General features: G+C 39.1%; 1 protein-coding gene across 3 annotated transcripts in view; it reads right to left on the bottom strand.

The window, feature by feature from the left end:
* LOC102951144 (anthrax toxin receptor-like) overlaps positions 1-13,916 on the bottom strand; it is a 57,996-nt gene that overhangs the window by 31,720 nt on the left and 12,360 nt on the right. For all 3 annotated transcript variants that reach the window (XM_042960808.1, XM_042960807.1, XM_042960809.1), the window contains exons 2-3: positions 2,591-2,662; positions 1,187-1,258 (exon numbers count right to left, since the gene is read on the bottom strand). In XM_042960808.1, the coding sequence (XP_042816742.1) occupies positions 1,187-1,258; positions 2,591-2,662 (144 nt within the window). The remainder of the gene's footprint in view (positions 1-1,186; positions 1,259-2,590; positions 2,663-13,916) is intronic.

The following is a 13,916-nucleotide window of genomic DNA, read 5'->3' on the forward strand; positions in this document are numbered from 1 at the left end:
CATTACTGTGTTCACGCTCCAGAGAGGACCAGGCGGGTCCTCCCTGAGCCCCCTCCCCGCCACAGCTTCTCACATCTGGGGCCCTGAGCCCCCCACCTTGGAGGAGGCAGAGGTCTTACCCTCCCCAGTGGGCAGCTCTTCCTCCAGAGCCCCCTGCCCAGCAGCCCTGCATCTCTCTGCCACCTGCCAGCATCTCTCCCAATGGACTTGCTTCCTTCCACTTTCAACCTACTCAGGTCTCTCTGTCCTGAATGCAAAACCCCACCTATGCACAAATTTGTGCCTCCACTAGTGCTTGGGGCAGCCAGCCCTCTCTCCCTGCTTGTCCTGGAGTCAGGCAGAAGAGTGCTGCTACCTCCAAGCATTGACACCACCACTCTGCTATGCCTGGCTTCTCTCCATGGTCCTGAATGGTAGCTCTGTGCCACAAATATTGGGGCCCATCTAGTCCTAAGAGGTGCTCAACCTCTCTTTGGTGCTTCATTGGGTTCCAGTCATTTGTGTCCATGGGAATCTTAACCTCCTTAACCAGCTATTCAGAAGCTCCATAACTTCCAGACTTTTGCCCAAACTTCTGGGCTCACCATGGCCCACCTAGTATGAAGGCATGTCTTACCTTCCTCAAGCACCCTATCCCAGCCTGATGTTCAGGACCCCACTCATGGGTTTAGACCTACCAAGGGAGCAAAATTCCCTCCACTGAAAACATCAATGCTTCGATGCTGCCGATCTCTTCCTCCCTGGTTCTGATCTGTCTCCCACCCACCCCTCCTTACACACTGGCTCAGGGCAGAAAGTGACATATAACAACAGTAGGTGTCAGACTCATATCACTGTTCATAAAGGACCTGTACATCTGCTCCCTAAAATCCTGGGAATCCTAGATAGCCCATTCTAAGAAAAGGGAAGAGCATGGAGGGAAGAACTCAGGACAGCTGTAGGTCAGGGCTTAGAGGGGTGGAGAGGTCTAGCAGCACATAGTCTGCCAGTGTCAGTGCAGCCAGGGGTCAGAGAGAGCTGGGGGCCCAAAGCTAAGGATCAGGGTGCACAAGGAAAGAAGTCCAGGCCAGCCCAGCCTGCACACCAGTGGGCTCCCCACTGTGGTTTCAGGGAACCCCTAAGCCTCTTAGCTCTCCCTGAGACCTGGTTTTCTAGGTCTGCCATTGGGGATCATATCAGTGCTTACCTGTCAGAGGTGAGATTCATGATGGTGTCGCTCTGTGTGGAGTAGGTGATTAAGGACATCCTCATTTTTGAACTGTGGAGGAAGCATGTGTGAGATGCCATCAACACAGGCTCAAAATGAAATCAATGAAGCTCAGAAAAACAAGGCTCAAGGCAGCCAATGAGGGGGTCTATGTCAATTTCTATACTTCCCACCACAACTCTTCTGCTTTGGGACCCATTTCCCAAACCTGAAAGTTGCTGTAAATTTAGTGAAAATTTTTTTAGACTGTAAGATGTGTGGCCTCCTTAGAATAGAATGACAAGATGGCATCCTGATCCATTCTTACACTCTTACATTCTTACAGTATTCCAAAAGACAGACACACACACATACACACACACACACACACACACACACACACACACACACACACACACCCCAAGCCATGTGAACAGTACATTGCAAGGAGATAGACACCTGCACATTCCTGCATGAGGGGTTCCCCCTGGTCTCTCTTCTACATTCTTTGGACCTTCATTCCTTTCTCTCCTAACTCCTTCTGTACTTCCTTCTCTTGTCAAAGAAATTAATTCTCTTTCTTGGCAGCCATTTATCTAAATCCCTCTCTTTCCATCCTCTAGCCACTGTCTTCTGACCTGTTGACCCTCATTATCACTTAGATAAATTGGTACAATAGGTCCCTAGCTGAACTTCTTATTGTTCTTGGCTCTTAATCCAGCTCATTTTATCCACTATTATAAGAATTTTTTCTTGAAGCACAACCTCGATCATGTGAGACCCCTGCTCAAAAATCCTATACCCACCTATTGCGCACAGCAGGAAATTCAAGCTTGTGGTCTGGCATAATGAGCCCCTATGTTCTTGGCTCTTGGCTTACTTGTCCAGCCTCATCTCTGGGTCTTCTCCTGACTAAACCTACTCTGCAGGCAAACAGACCATTCCCATCACCAGAAGCCTCTTTGATGGTTCCTGTTACCCTGTCTTCCCCTATCTTTCAAGGCCTAGTTCAAATTTCACATCTTCTAGGTAGCTATCCTTGGCTTTTTCTCTAGGAATTCTTGCTTTTTCCTCCATATTGCCATGCAAGACTTTTGTCCCTTTCTCTTGGCCTTCAGCATCATTTAACCAGGTTTTTGGTTACTGAGTCAGTCTGCTTTAACTTCCTCTCCAAGCCTGTAAAGTCCTCAGAAGCAGACTGTGTCCCCCTTAATGTGGACTGACTTTCCAGCAAGAGTCAGTGAAAGCTGCTAAGAACTAATGGAATCAGTGTGATTTTCCTTTTTCAGAACACCACCATGGGCTCTGTGCTCCTGGCCTGAGGGACTCCCATGCCCACTGAGTCTAAGCAGCTGTGTATCTGTCTGACAGAAGAAAATACCCTGGAGCATGGAGAAGCCTTACTTTGGAAACCTCTTCACCAGATCATCCACAAATTTATAAATGTCCTTCCAAATGCTGTTTGCATTGTCTGACCTGAAAGCAAAGACTTGAGTCAGAGGGATGAAAGACAATCATCAGGAGAGCAGTTTCTGTCCCCACCTCCCACAGTCCCTTTAGCAAGCTCCTCTGCATCCCACATAACTGAAACTTGCCACATACCCACCACCCTGGTGGTGATTTTCATCAGTGTGAATGGTGGGGAGGTTGAATAACCAGGCCTGTGTCCTTGGGACCACGTGACTTTCATGGATTAAGGACTTTGGGTGGCAAACCAGGATGGTTGGTTTGGCCATGGTAGGGAGACAAGAAATGAAGGAGGATGCATTCATTGGAAAACACATTCTGATTTTGAAATGTTGGCTCTCTTGGCCCCCCACTTCCCTTTGGAATAACCATTAACACTGTCCTCTTCTACCCCTTAAAGGTGTGTAGTGGGATGCAAGACAGGGTTTTCTTGCACCACATTCCATCAAATGCCTCTGGAAAGCAATACATCTAGGCTGAGAGAGTGACCCAAGCTTTCCCTGTAATTCTTTAATGGACTCTGGATTCTTGGGTATCAGAGCTATCCTGACATACCTCCTTAGATTGGAGATCCATTTGTAGGCCAAAGTCTGACCTGCCGACCATTCCTCATGACACACACACAGATTCTGTTCATACTTTCATGTTTTCCAGCACTCACAGAGTAGGAAAAGACATTCCCAACAGGAGCCTGCACCTCAGGCAAGGGAGGCTATGCTACTCAGACTATTTAATTTCCCTTCATCCTTCAAAGCTGAGCCACTCTAGACACAGAAGGCCTATTCCAGCACCACTGCAAGGGGAGAGATAGGAATAGACCTAGGATACTGATCTTCTGTCACCATCATGCTCTGGCCAGCAGGGAAAGCCACAGGAAAAGCCACTTCCTCTTCTAATTTTCAGTTTCTCACACTCATAGGCTCCCACTTTAGTTCCTAGTTGGTGAAGATGCTCAAGCAGGTTAGAGCCTTATGATGTCTCCTTCTGTCTAAGCAGGAAGCCCTTAAATGAGTCTTACCAGCTCAGGGTTCAATGATCTTTGCAATCCAACATCTCTATAGTTCTGCACTATTCCAGGTTATGATTGGCAAATGTGAGGGTCACTAAGAGTCTTGGTCAAGATCCTATGGATGTTAAGGGGTAAAACTGTCTGATTCCCTGGCCTGGATTCTTTTTCTGCATCTGACAGTTTATGTCATATGAATTCGAGGAACCCACAAGGAGGCCCTTCCTCTTTCCTCCAGTGATAACTTTGTCAATAAACATCCTAAATGTCATATTTATATGTGTGGTCCTCATATCCAAGGACATCCTCCCTTTATCATTTTTACTGACTCCTCTAAGTTTCATCTAAAACTATCAACAGATGGTGAGGAAACTAAGAATAGATGATTATAACTATGTCAGGATGATCATTCATGGAGCACTATTTATGAAGCACTTTATATGCATGATTTCCAATTCCAAATCAATCCAATGGTATTAGCATCATTCCTATTTTACAGATGAAAAAACAGGCTCTCGCAGGTCAAGGAATTTGGCACAATTTCCATGAATAGCATGGATATGAACCCAGATCTTCCAGCAAATCCCATGCTCTACCTATTGGACTTGGGAGACTGGGGTGACACTACTGTACCAACAGTTGCTGGGAGCATAGCAATAGACTCTGACAACTTACCCACAATACAGACTTTCTCATGGAAGCTCCATGATAAATTACAACAAAGGCAATTCCTCTCCTAACCAATGGTAATCCTTTTCACTTTCCTTCTCCCTACTACTCTCCTCTGTTCTCCCCCAGAGTGAAGAGGATCTTCCAAAGAAGATTCACAGGATAAGAGTCTTCAACCCATCTACCAGCCCTGGAAAAGTTTGTGATGATTTTGAAGGAAGGTCTGGCTTCTAGAACACAGAAGAATGTGAGTGCTCTTGTGTAGTGGGAAAAACCACAAGGATATAAGTACCTAGGAGAGAGGCAGTATGGAACAGAGCAACCACATGGAGCTCCAGCACACAGAGCTCCAATCATTTTTATCACCCCACACTGAAATGAGAATGGAGAGATGGGGATCACCAGACATTTGAGGGCATCTCTACTGTTGAAGATTGAGTCTAAAATATCTTACTGATGTCACTACTCTGGGGGAATGGAAAGAGTGGGGAAGATCCATGTAGGAGAGCTGAACTATAAGAAAACTAAATTCTCTTCTTTCCTAGGCAGAAGTCAAAGTGTTTGCTTTTAAATTTATGTTCAAGCATTTTTTGACAAATGAAAAAAATTAAAGTACAAACAAAAACTAATAGCATAGAGGATGTCAGCAAAAAGGCAGATTCTGAAACTCCAAGCCTTCATTCCCCAATAATAACATTCAAAAAAAAAAATAATAACCAAAAGCTTTCTTCACCAACTTTCTACTCTGTAGGAGCTCTACAAAACAATCAAAGGTTTATAGCAATAAATAAAATGCCCAAATCAAGAAACAGCCTCTTCAAATGACAGGAAAGATTTGTGGCATTTTTAATCATTCTTTCCCCACTCTCTTTCTAGTCTGGTGGCAGTTTTGGTCTTGATCTGTAGCCCAGTTCAAAGTTCTCCTTGAACCAGAGGGGACAGCATGGACCTTACTCACAAATTACTGTGTACATCTCTTCTAACCTGGCTGGGGTAAATTAGAATGTACAAAAGCAGGTGTGGACAAAGGTACATCTAAAAAGCCACATGTATGCCCAGTCAGAAGCATGCTTAGAAAAATCCCATAAAAACCCTTAAGCTTTCCAACAGAAAGACAAATAAAGAAACTGATCCCATTCACAATTGCACTAAGAAGCATAAAATACCTAGGAATAAATCTAACCAAAGATGTAAAAGATCTGTATGCTGAAAACTATAGAAAGCTTATGAAGGTAATTGAAGAAGATTTAAAGAAATGGAAAGACATTCCCTGCTCATGGATTGGAAGAATAAATATTGTCAAAATGTCAATACTACCCAAAGTTATCTACACATTCAATGCAATCCCAATCAAAATTGCACCAGCATTCTTCTCGAAACTAGAACAAGCAATCCTAAAATTCATATGGAACCACAAAAGGCCCCGAATAGCCAAAGTAATTTTGAAGAAGACCAAAGCAGGAGGCATCACAATCCCAGACTTTAGCCTCTACTACAAAGCTGTCATCATCAAGACAGCATGGTATTGGCACAAAAACAGACACATAGACCAATGGAATAGAATAGAAACCCCAGAACTAGACCCACAAACGTATGGCCAACTCATCTTTGACAAAGCAGGAAAGAACATCCAATGGAAAAAAGACAGTCTCTTTAACAAATGGTGCTGGGAGAACTGGACAGCAACATGCAGAAGGTTGAAACTAGACCCCTTTCTCACACCATTCGCAAAAATAAACTCAAAATGGATAAAGGACCTGAATGTGAGACAGGAAACCATCAAAACCTTAGAGGAGAAAGCAGGAAAAGACCTCTCTGACCTCAGCTGTAGCAATCTCTTACTCAGCACATCCCCAAAGGCAAGGGAATTAAAAGCAAAAGTGAATTACTGGGACCTTATGAAGATAAAAATCTTCTGCACAGCAAAGGAAACAACCAACAAAACTAAAAGGCAACCAACGGAATGGGAAAAGATATTTGCAAATGACATATTGGACAAAGGGCTAGTATCCAAAATCTATAAAGAGCTCACCAAACTCCACACCCGAAAAACAAATAACCCAGTGAAGAAATGGGCAGAAAACATGAATAGACACTTCTCTAAAGAAGACATCCGGATGGCCAACAGGCACATGAAAAGATGTTCAACGTCGCTCCTCATCAGGGAAATACAAATCAAAACCACACTCAGATACCACCTCACGCCAGTCAGAGTGGCCAAAATGAACAAATCGGGAGACTATAGATGCTGGAGAGGATGTGGAGAAACGGGAACCCTCTTGCACTGTTGGTGGGAATGCAAATTGGTGCAGCCGCTCTGGAAAGCAGTGTGGAGGTTCCTCAGAAAATTAAAAATAGACCTACCCTATGACCCAGCAATAGCACTGCTAGGAATTTATCCAAGGGATACAGGAGTACTGATGCATAGGGGCACTTGTACCCCAATGTTTATAGCAGCACTCTCAACAATAGCCAAATTATGGAAAGAGCCTGAATGCCCATCAACTGATGAATGGATAAAGAAATTGTGGTTTATATACACAATGGAATACTACGTGGCAATGAGAAAAAATGAAATATGGCCTTTTGTAGCAACGTGGATGGAACTGGAGAGTGTGATGCTAAGTGAAATAAGCCATACAGAGAAAGACAGATACCTTATGGTTTCACTCTTATGTAGATCCTGAGAAACTTAACAGAAACCCATGGGGGAGGGGAAGGAAAAAAAAAAAAAAGAGGTTAGAGTGGGAGAGAGCCAAAGCATAAGAGACTGTTAAAAACTGAGAACAAACTGAGGGTTGATGGGGGGTGGGAGGGAGGAGAGGGTGGGTGATGGGTATTGAGGAGGGCACCTTTTGGGATGAGCACTGGGTGTTGTATGGAAACCAATTTGACAATAAATTTCATATATTAAAAAAAAATAAAAAAAAACAAAGAGCAAAAAGAGAGACAAAAACAAAAACAAAAACAAAAACAAAAACAAAACCCCTTAAGCTTTCACTTTGGGCTGATCTTTAGGCTCTGAGCAAGCCTAACTAAGTGGTAAAGGAATGCCCACCAAAGTACTATTTGCAAACACACTGGTTGATGTGTTTGTTCTCTGTGTTTTGTTTTGAATTTTTGTGCTGTTTTATGTTTGCTCTAGCTCCTGGCATTCAAGGAAATCTCTGTCAAAACCTTAGCTGAATGTGAGCTAAAGGAACAAACACTCCAGTAATCACATACAAGGATATTGTTACATTCTTTACAGAAAATGTTTGGAAATCTCACAAAAGAAACAAAAATCTACACACTTGTACCATAGATAACAAAAGCAAAAGCAATCTAGTATCCATGGGGAATTCTGATTTCCAGAGTACCACATTAAAATAATAAAACACTAGGGGAGGCTCGGTGGCTCAGTTGGGTAAGCATCCAACTTCGGCTCAGGTCATGATCTCAAGGTTTGTGAGTTCAAGCCCCGTGTTGGGATCTGTGCCGACAGCTCAGAGCCTGGAGCCTGCTTCAGATTCTGTGTCTCTTCCTCTCTCTGCCCCTCCCCACGCCCATGCTCTGTCTCTGTCTCTCAATAAATAAACATTAAAAAAATATTTTTTAAAAAATAATAAAACACCCAATTTTTAACAAAAATAAATCACAAAACATACAAAGAAATAGGAGAGCATGGCTCATTCAAAGGAACTAAATATAGAGAGCCAAAGCATAAGAGACTCTTAAAAACTGAGAACAAACTGAGGGTTGATGGGGGTGGGAGGGAGGGGAGGGTGGGTGATGGGTATTGAGGAGGGCACCTTTTTGGGATGAGCACTGGGTGTTGTATGGAAACCAATTTGACAATAAATTTCATATTTAAAAAAAACAAAGGAACTAAATATAAATTTGCAGAAACCAACCCTGAGGAAGCCAAGACATCAGACTTAATAGGCAAAGGCTTAAAGCAACTATCTTAAATATGCTCAGAGGTAAGGGAAAAGTAAGGACTAAGAATCAAGGAAATCAGGAAAATGATATATGAACAAAATGAGAATATCAACAAAAAACTAATTATTAAAAAACACAAATCTGAAGGTGAAATTTGCAATAATTTTATTGAAAAAATTATTACAGTGGTTCAATAGCATATTTGAGTATAAACAGCAAAAAATCTGGGAAGCTGAGGATAGGAAAATTGAAATTTTCAAGTGTCAGGAGTAGAAAGAAAAAAGAATGAAGAAAAATGATAAGCATCTTTTGGACCTACATGAAACCATGAAACAGACCAACATCTACACTTCAGGAATCCTAGAAATAGGTAAGAGAAAAGAACGTAAACATTATTTGAAGAAATAGCAGCAAAAAAAATGTCCAAAATTGAATATTATTCAGCCATAAAAATGATTGAAATCTTGCCATTTGCCACAAAATGGATATATCTAGAGAGTATAAATGCTAAGTGAAATAAATCAGGCAGAGAAAGACAAACACCATATGAATTCACTGGTATGTGGAATTTAAGAAACAAAGAAACAAGCAAAAAAAACAAAGGAAAAGAAGAGCCAAACCAAAAAAACAGACTCTTAACTGCAGAGAATAAACAGATAGTTTTCAGAGGGGAGGCGGGTGACAGACGGGTGAAATAGGTGAAGGGGATTAAAAGCACAGTTATCTTGATGAGCACTGAATGAAGTATAGAATTGTCGAATTACTACATTGTACACCTACAATTAATATAACACTATATGTTAACTATACTAGAATTATTTCTTTAAAGTACATGATTGTATGAAGTATATAAATCAACCTATCCAAGAACCTCAACAAACTTCAACTGTGATAAACTAAAGAGACCCACCCTAAGACATATTATAATAAACCTACTGAAAGACAAAGACAACAAAAGAATCTTGAGCAGGAAGGAAGACTTGTAACATGCAGGTTGTCCTCACTAAGATTATTTCTCATCAGAAACCTTGGAGGACAGAAGGTAGTAGAGAAAATATTTAAAGTGATGAAAGGAAAAAAAATCAAATTAGAATGCCAAATTCTACAAAACTGTCCTTTGTAGGTAATAGAGAAATTTAGATATTCACAGATAAACAAAAGATGAGGGAGTTCATTTCCAATGGACCTGCCCTAACATTAAGTAATGTTAAAAGAGCCATACAGATTAAACAGGAGGGCACTAACCAGTAACTTGAAGTTATATGAACATAAAAAGATACAGACTTAGCTTTCTGGTAAAGATAAATACAAGAGCAAATATAAAAGCTAGCATCATTGTAATCTTGGTTTGTAACTGAACATTTACTCTCTATAGAATTCAAAAGAAATGCATTGAAGTCATTAGAAATCTGTTACTGGGCACACAATGTGTAAAGCTGTAATTTGTGACACTGATAACACAAAGGAGGGGTTGTAGCAGCTTAGGAGTAGAGTTTTTATATGTGATTAAAGTTAAGATGGCATTAATTATAATTAGATTGCTATAAATTTAGCATATTACAGTTAGTGGTCATGTAATCATAGAGAAAATATCTATAAAGAATGCACAGAGGAAATGAGAAGGGGATAAAAACTTGATTATTCTATTTTGTACTAATAAGTTTTGATTCCCTTCCCAGAAGTAGGCAGTAAAGGAGAAAATAAGGAGCAAAAGGGCCTAAGACAAACATAAAATAAACAGCAAAATGGCAGAAGTAAGTCCTTCCATATAGCAATTATTTTAAATGTAAATGGATTAAACTACCCAGACAAAAGGGATAGATTGGCAGAATAGATGAAAGAAAGATCTAAGTGTATGCTATCTACAAGAGACTCACTTTGGATGTAAGGACATAAATAGGTTGAAAATGAAAGAATGCAAAGATATTCAAGGCAAACTGAAACCCAAAGAGAGCTGGGTAACTATATTATATAAAAAAGACATTAAATAAGAAACTGTTATAAATAACAAAGGACATTATATATTCATAAAAGGGTCAAATAATCAAGACAGTAAAACAGCTATAAACAGATATTCATCAAACATTGAAGCTCCAAAATTTATGAGGCTAACATTGACAGAATTTAAGAGGGAATTAGAAATCTCTACAATAAAGGTTGAAGACTTCAATACTCTACTTTCAATAATGGATAGAGAAACTAGACAAAAAATCAGGAAATGGATAAGGGAATTGAGGATGTGAACAACACTCTAAACCAGTTGTACCTAACAGATATGTAAAGAACGCTCTATGTGACAACAGCAAAATGCATTTTCCTCAAACGCTTGTGAAATATTCTCCAAGGTAGAGAATATAGGCCACAGAGCAAGTCTTAACAAATTTAAAATGATGTAAATAATTCAACAAAGAGATAGAAACCATAAAAATAAATCATGCAGAAATCCTGGAGCTGAAGAATATAATGACTGCACTGAAATATTCAATAGAGAATTTCAATAGCAGACTCGAAGAAGCAGAATAAACAATCAATGAACTAGAAGATAGGACATTTGAAATTATCAGTCAGAAGCAAAAAGAAAAGAGAATAAAAAAGAATAAGGAAAGCCTACCGGGCTTATGAGAAATCAACAAAGGAAACAATACAGGTATGGAAATACCAAAAGAAGAAAAACAGAAAGGGACAGAAAGTATATTTAAAGCAATAATGGCTAAATAAACTTCCCAAACATGGAGAAAAAATAGAAATCCAGCTTCAAGAGGTGCAATGCCTCCAAATAGGTTAAGCCTAACAATGGTTACACCAGACACATTATATTTAATTTTAATAAGTCAAAGACAAAGAGAGACTTTTGGGAGCAGCAAGAGAAAAACACAGTCACATATAAGGGAACGTACCATAAAACTGTCAGAAGATGTCTCAACAGAAACTTTCTAGGTCAGGAGAGAACGAAATGATATATTCAAAATAATTAAAGAAAAAAATTGTCAACCAGAATACTATACTGAACAATTCTGTTTTTCAGAAATGAAGTAGAGATAAAGACTTTCCTGAATAACAACAAAAGAAGGTAAGAGAGTTCATCACTAGACTTGCCTTATAAGAAATGCTATAGGGAGTTCTTCAAGTAGAAATAAAATAATGCTACTTAAATAATAAAAACATAACATTGGTATAAAATCCATTGATAATACTAAATATATATTCAGAGTCACATTCTCTAATAAATTGGTGGTTCATAATTCACTCACAAGTCTAATTTAAAAGTTAAGAAACAGACATAATAAAATTATTCATAACCACAGCAATTTGTTATTGGATACAGAGTATAAAAATGAATAACTTGTAATATCAATAACCTTAAATGTGATGGAAAGAGGTAAAAGTATATAAAGTTTAGTTAATGGTAGCAAAGTTAAGTTGTCAGGTTATATGTCAGGTAATGTTATAAATATAAGATATTTTATGTAAGCCTCATCATAACTACAAAAACAACAACATACGGTTGGCCTTTGAACAACATAGGAGTTAGGGGTGCTGACCCCCCAATGCAGTTGAAAATCTATGTTGTTAAAAAAAACACAAGCCCCAAATAGCATCACTTAGGTTAAGGTCCCAAGTCAGTAAACCAAGACAATATTTAAAAAAAATTTTTTTTAAATGTTTATTTTTGAGAGACGCAGAGAGTATGAGACGGAGGGAGGGGGAGGGAGAGAGAGAGAGTGAGATACACAGAATCTGAAGCAGGATCCAGGCTCTGAGCTGCCAGCACAGAGCCTGATGCGGGGCTCAAACCCACGAACTGTGAGATCATGACCTGAGCTGAAGTCGGATGCTTATCCAACTGAGCCACCCAGACACCCCAAACCAAGACAATATTTAACCTAACTCAGTTTCAACCCCCCATAAATGTAACCATTAACTAGTCACCATGAAGATTTCCTGGTCAGTACTGATAGATCCCTTCTGTTCCTCCTAGGAGTGAAATCTTGCCTAAAACAATTAATTCTTTGCTAATGATTTCCATTTTCCTACATCCTTTCTACATTTATTTTTAAAATGTTTATTTATTTTTTAGAGAGAGAATGAGTGTGTGCATGCATGCGTGCAAGTGGGGGAGGGGCAGAGAGAGTGGGAGAGAGAATCCCAAGCAGGCTCTGCACTGTCAGCATGGAGCCCAACATGGGGCTCAATCTCACCAATTGTGAGATCATGAGCTGAGCCAAAATCAACAGTTGGACTCTTAACCAACTGAGCCACCCAAGCCCCTCTATTCCTTTATACATTAAAAAACCTTTCCTTTTCTGTAGCCCTCTGGGTCTCCCCTCTACTTGCTAGATGGGGTACTGCCTGATTCATGATTTTTTAAAAAATAAATTCCAATTAGACCTTTAAAATTTATTTGGTTGAATTTTTGTTATTTGACAGCATATAACATTTGACTCACCCAAAACTTAACTACTAATAGCCTACTGTTGACTAGGAGCCTTACTGATAACATAAATAGTTGATAAACACATATTATGTATTTATATGTACTATATACTATATTCTTAAGATAACATAAGCTAGATAAAAGAAAATGTTAAGAAAATCATAAGGAAGAGAAAATACAATTATAGTACCACATAGTATTTATGAGAAAAATCCACATATAAGTAGATGTTTATACCTGTGTTGTTCAAGGGTCAACTGTAGTAGTTACACAAAAAAATTATGATAAAAGAGTCAAAATATACTGTCACAAAAAGTCATCAAATCACAACAGAAGACAAGATAAGAAGGAAAGAACAATGGATTTATCAAACAATCTGAAAACAATTAACAAATGGCAATATAAATGAATTAAATTCTCCAGTCAAAAGACACAGAATGACTGAGTAGATAAAAACATAAAACCAAAACCAATAATAACACAGACCCAATGATACACTGTCTACAAGAGACTTACTTTAGCCTTAGAAACACACATCTTAAAGTAAAGGGATGATAAAAGATATTTCAAGCAAATGGTAACCAAAAGAAAAGAGTGGTAGATATATTTACATCAGACAAAATAGACTTTAAATTTAAAATGGCCAAAAGAGACAAAGAAGGTCATTATATAATGACAAAGGGGTCAATCCATAAGGCAGATATAATAATTGCATATATTTATGCCCCAACATCAGAAAACCTAAACATATAAATCAAATACTAACGGAAATAAAAAGGGAAATAAACAGCAATACCATAATAGTTGGCCCAGGTCTTTAATACCCCATGCTCAACAATAGACGTATCATCCAAAGAACGAATAAGTAAACAACAAATTTTAGTCATACTATAGGTCAAAAGGACCTAAAAGACATCTATAGGATAGTTCATCCATCCATAAGCAGCAGGATACACATTCCTCTCAAGCACACAAGGAACATTTTCCAGGATTGATCATATGTTAGGACACAAAATAAGTCTTAATACATTTAAGAACACTGAAATCACACCAAGAATCTTTTCTCACTGCAATGGTATGAAACTAGTAATCAAACAGGAGGAAAACTGGAAAATTCACAAATGCATGGGAGTGAAGAAAATACTTCTGAACAACCAGTGGATCAAAGAAGAAATTAAAATGGAAGAAGAGTATCTTGAGACAAATGAAAATGGAAACACAATATACCAAAA

This window comes from Panthera tigris, chromosome D2, assembly GCF_018350195.1.
Source record: "Panthera tigris isolate Pti1 chromosome D2, P.tigris_Pti1_mat1.1, whole genome shotgun sequence".
Lineage (NCBI taxonomy): Eukaryota > Metazoa > Chordata > Mammalia > Carnivora > Felidae > Panthera > Panthera tigris.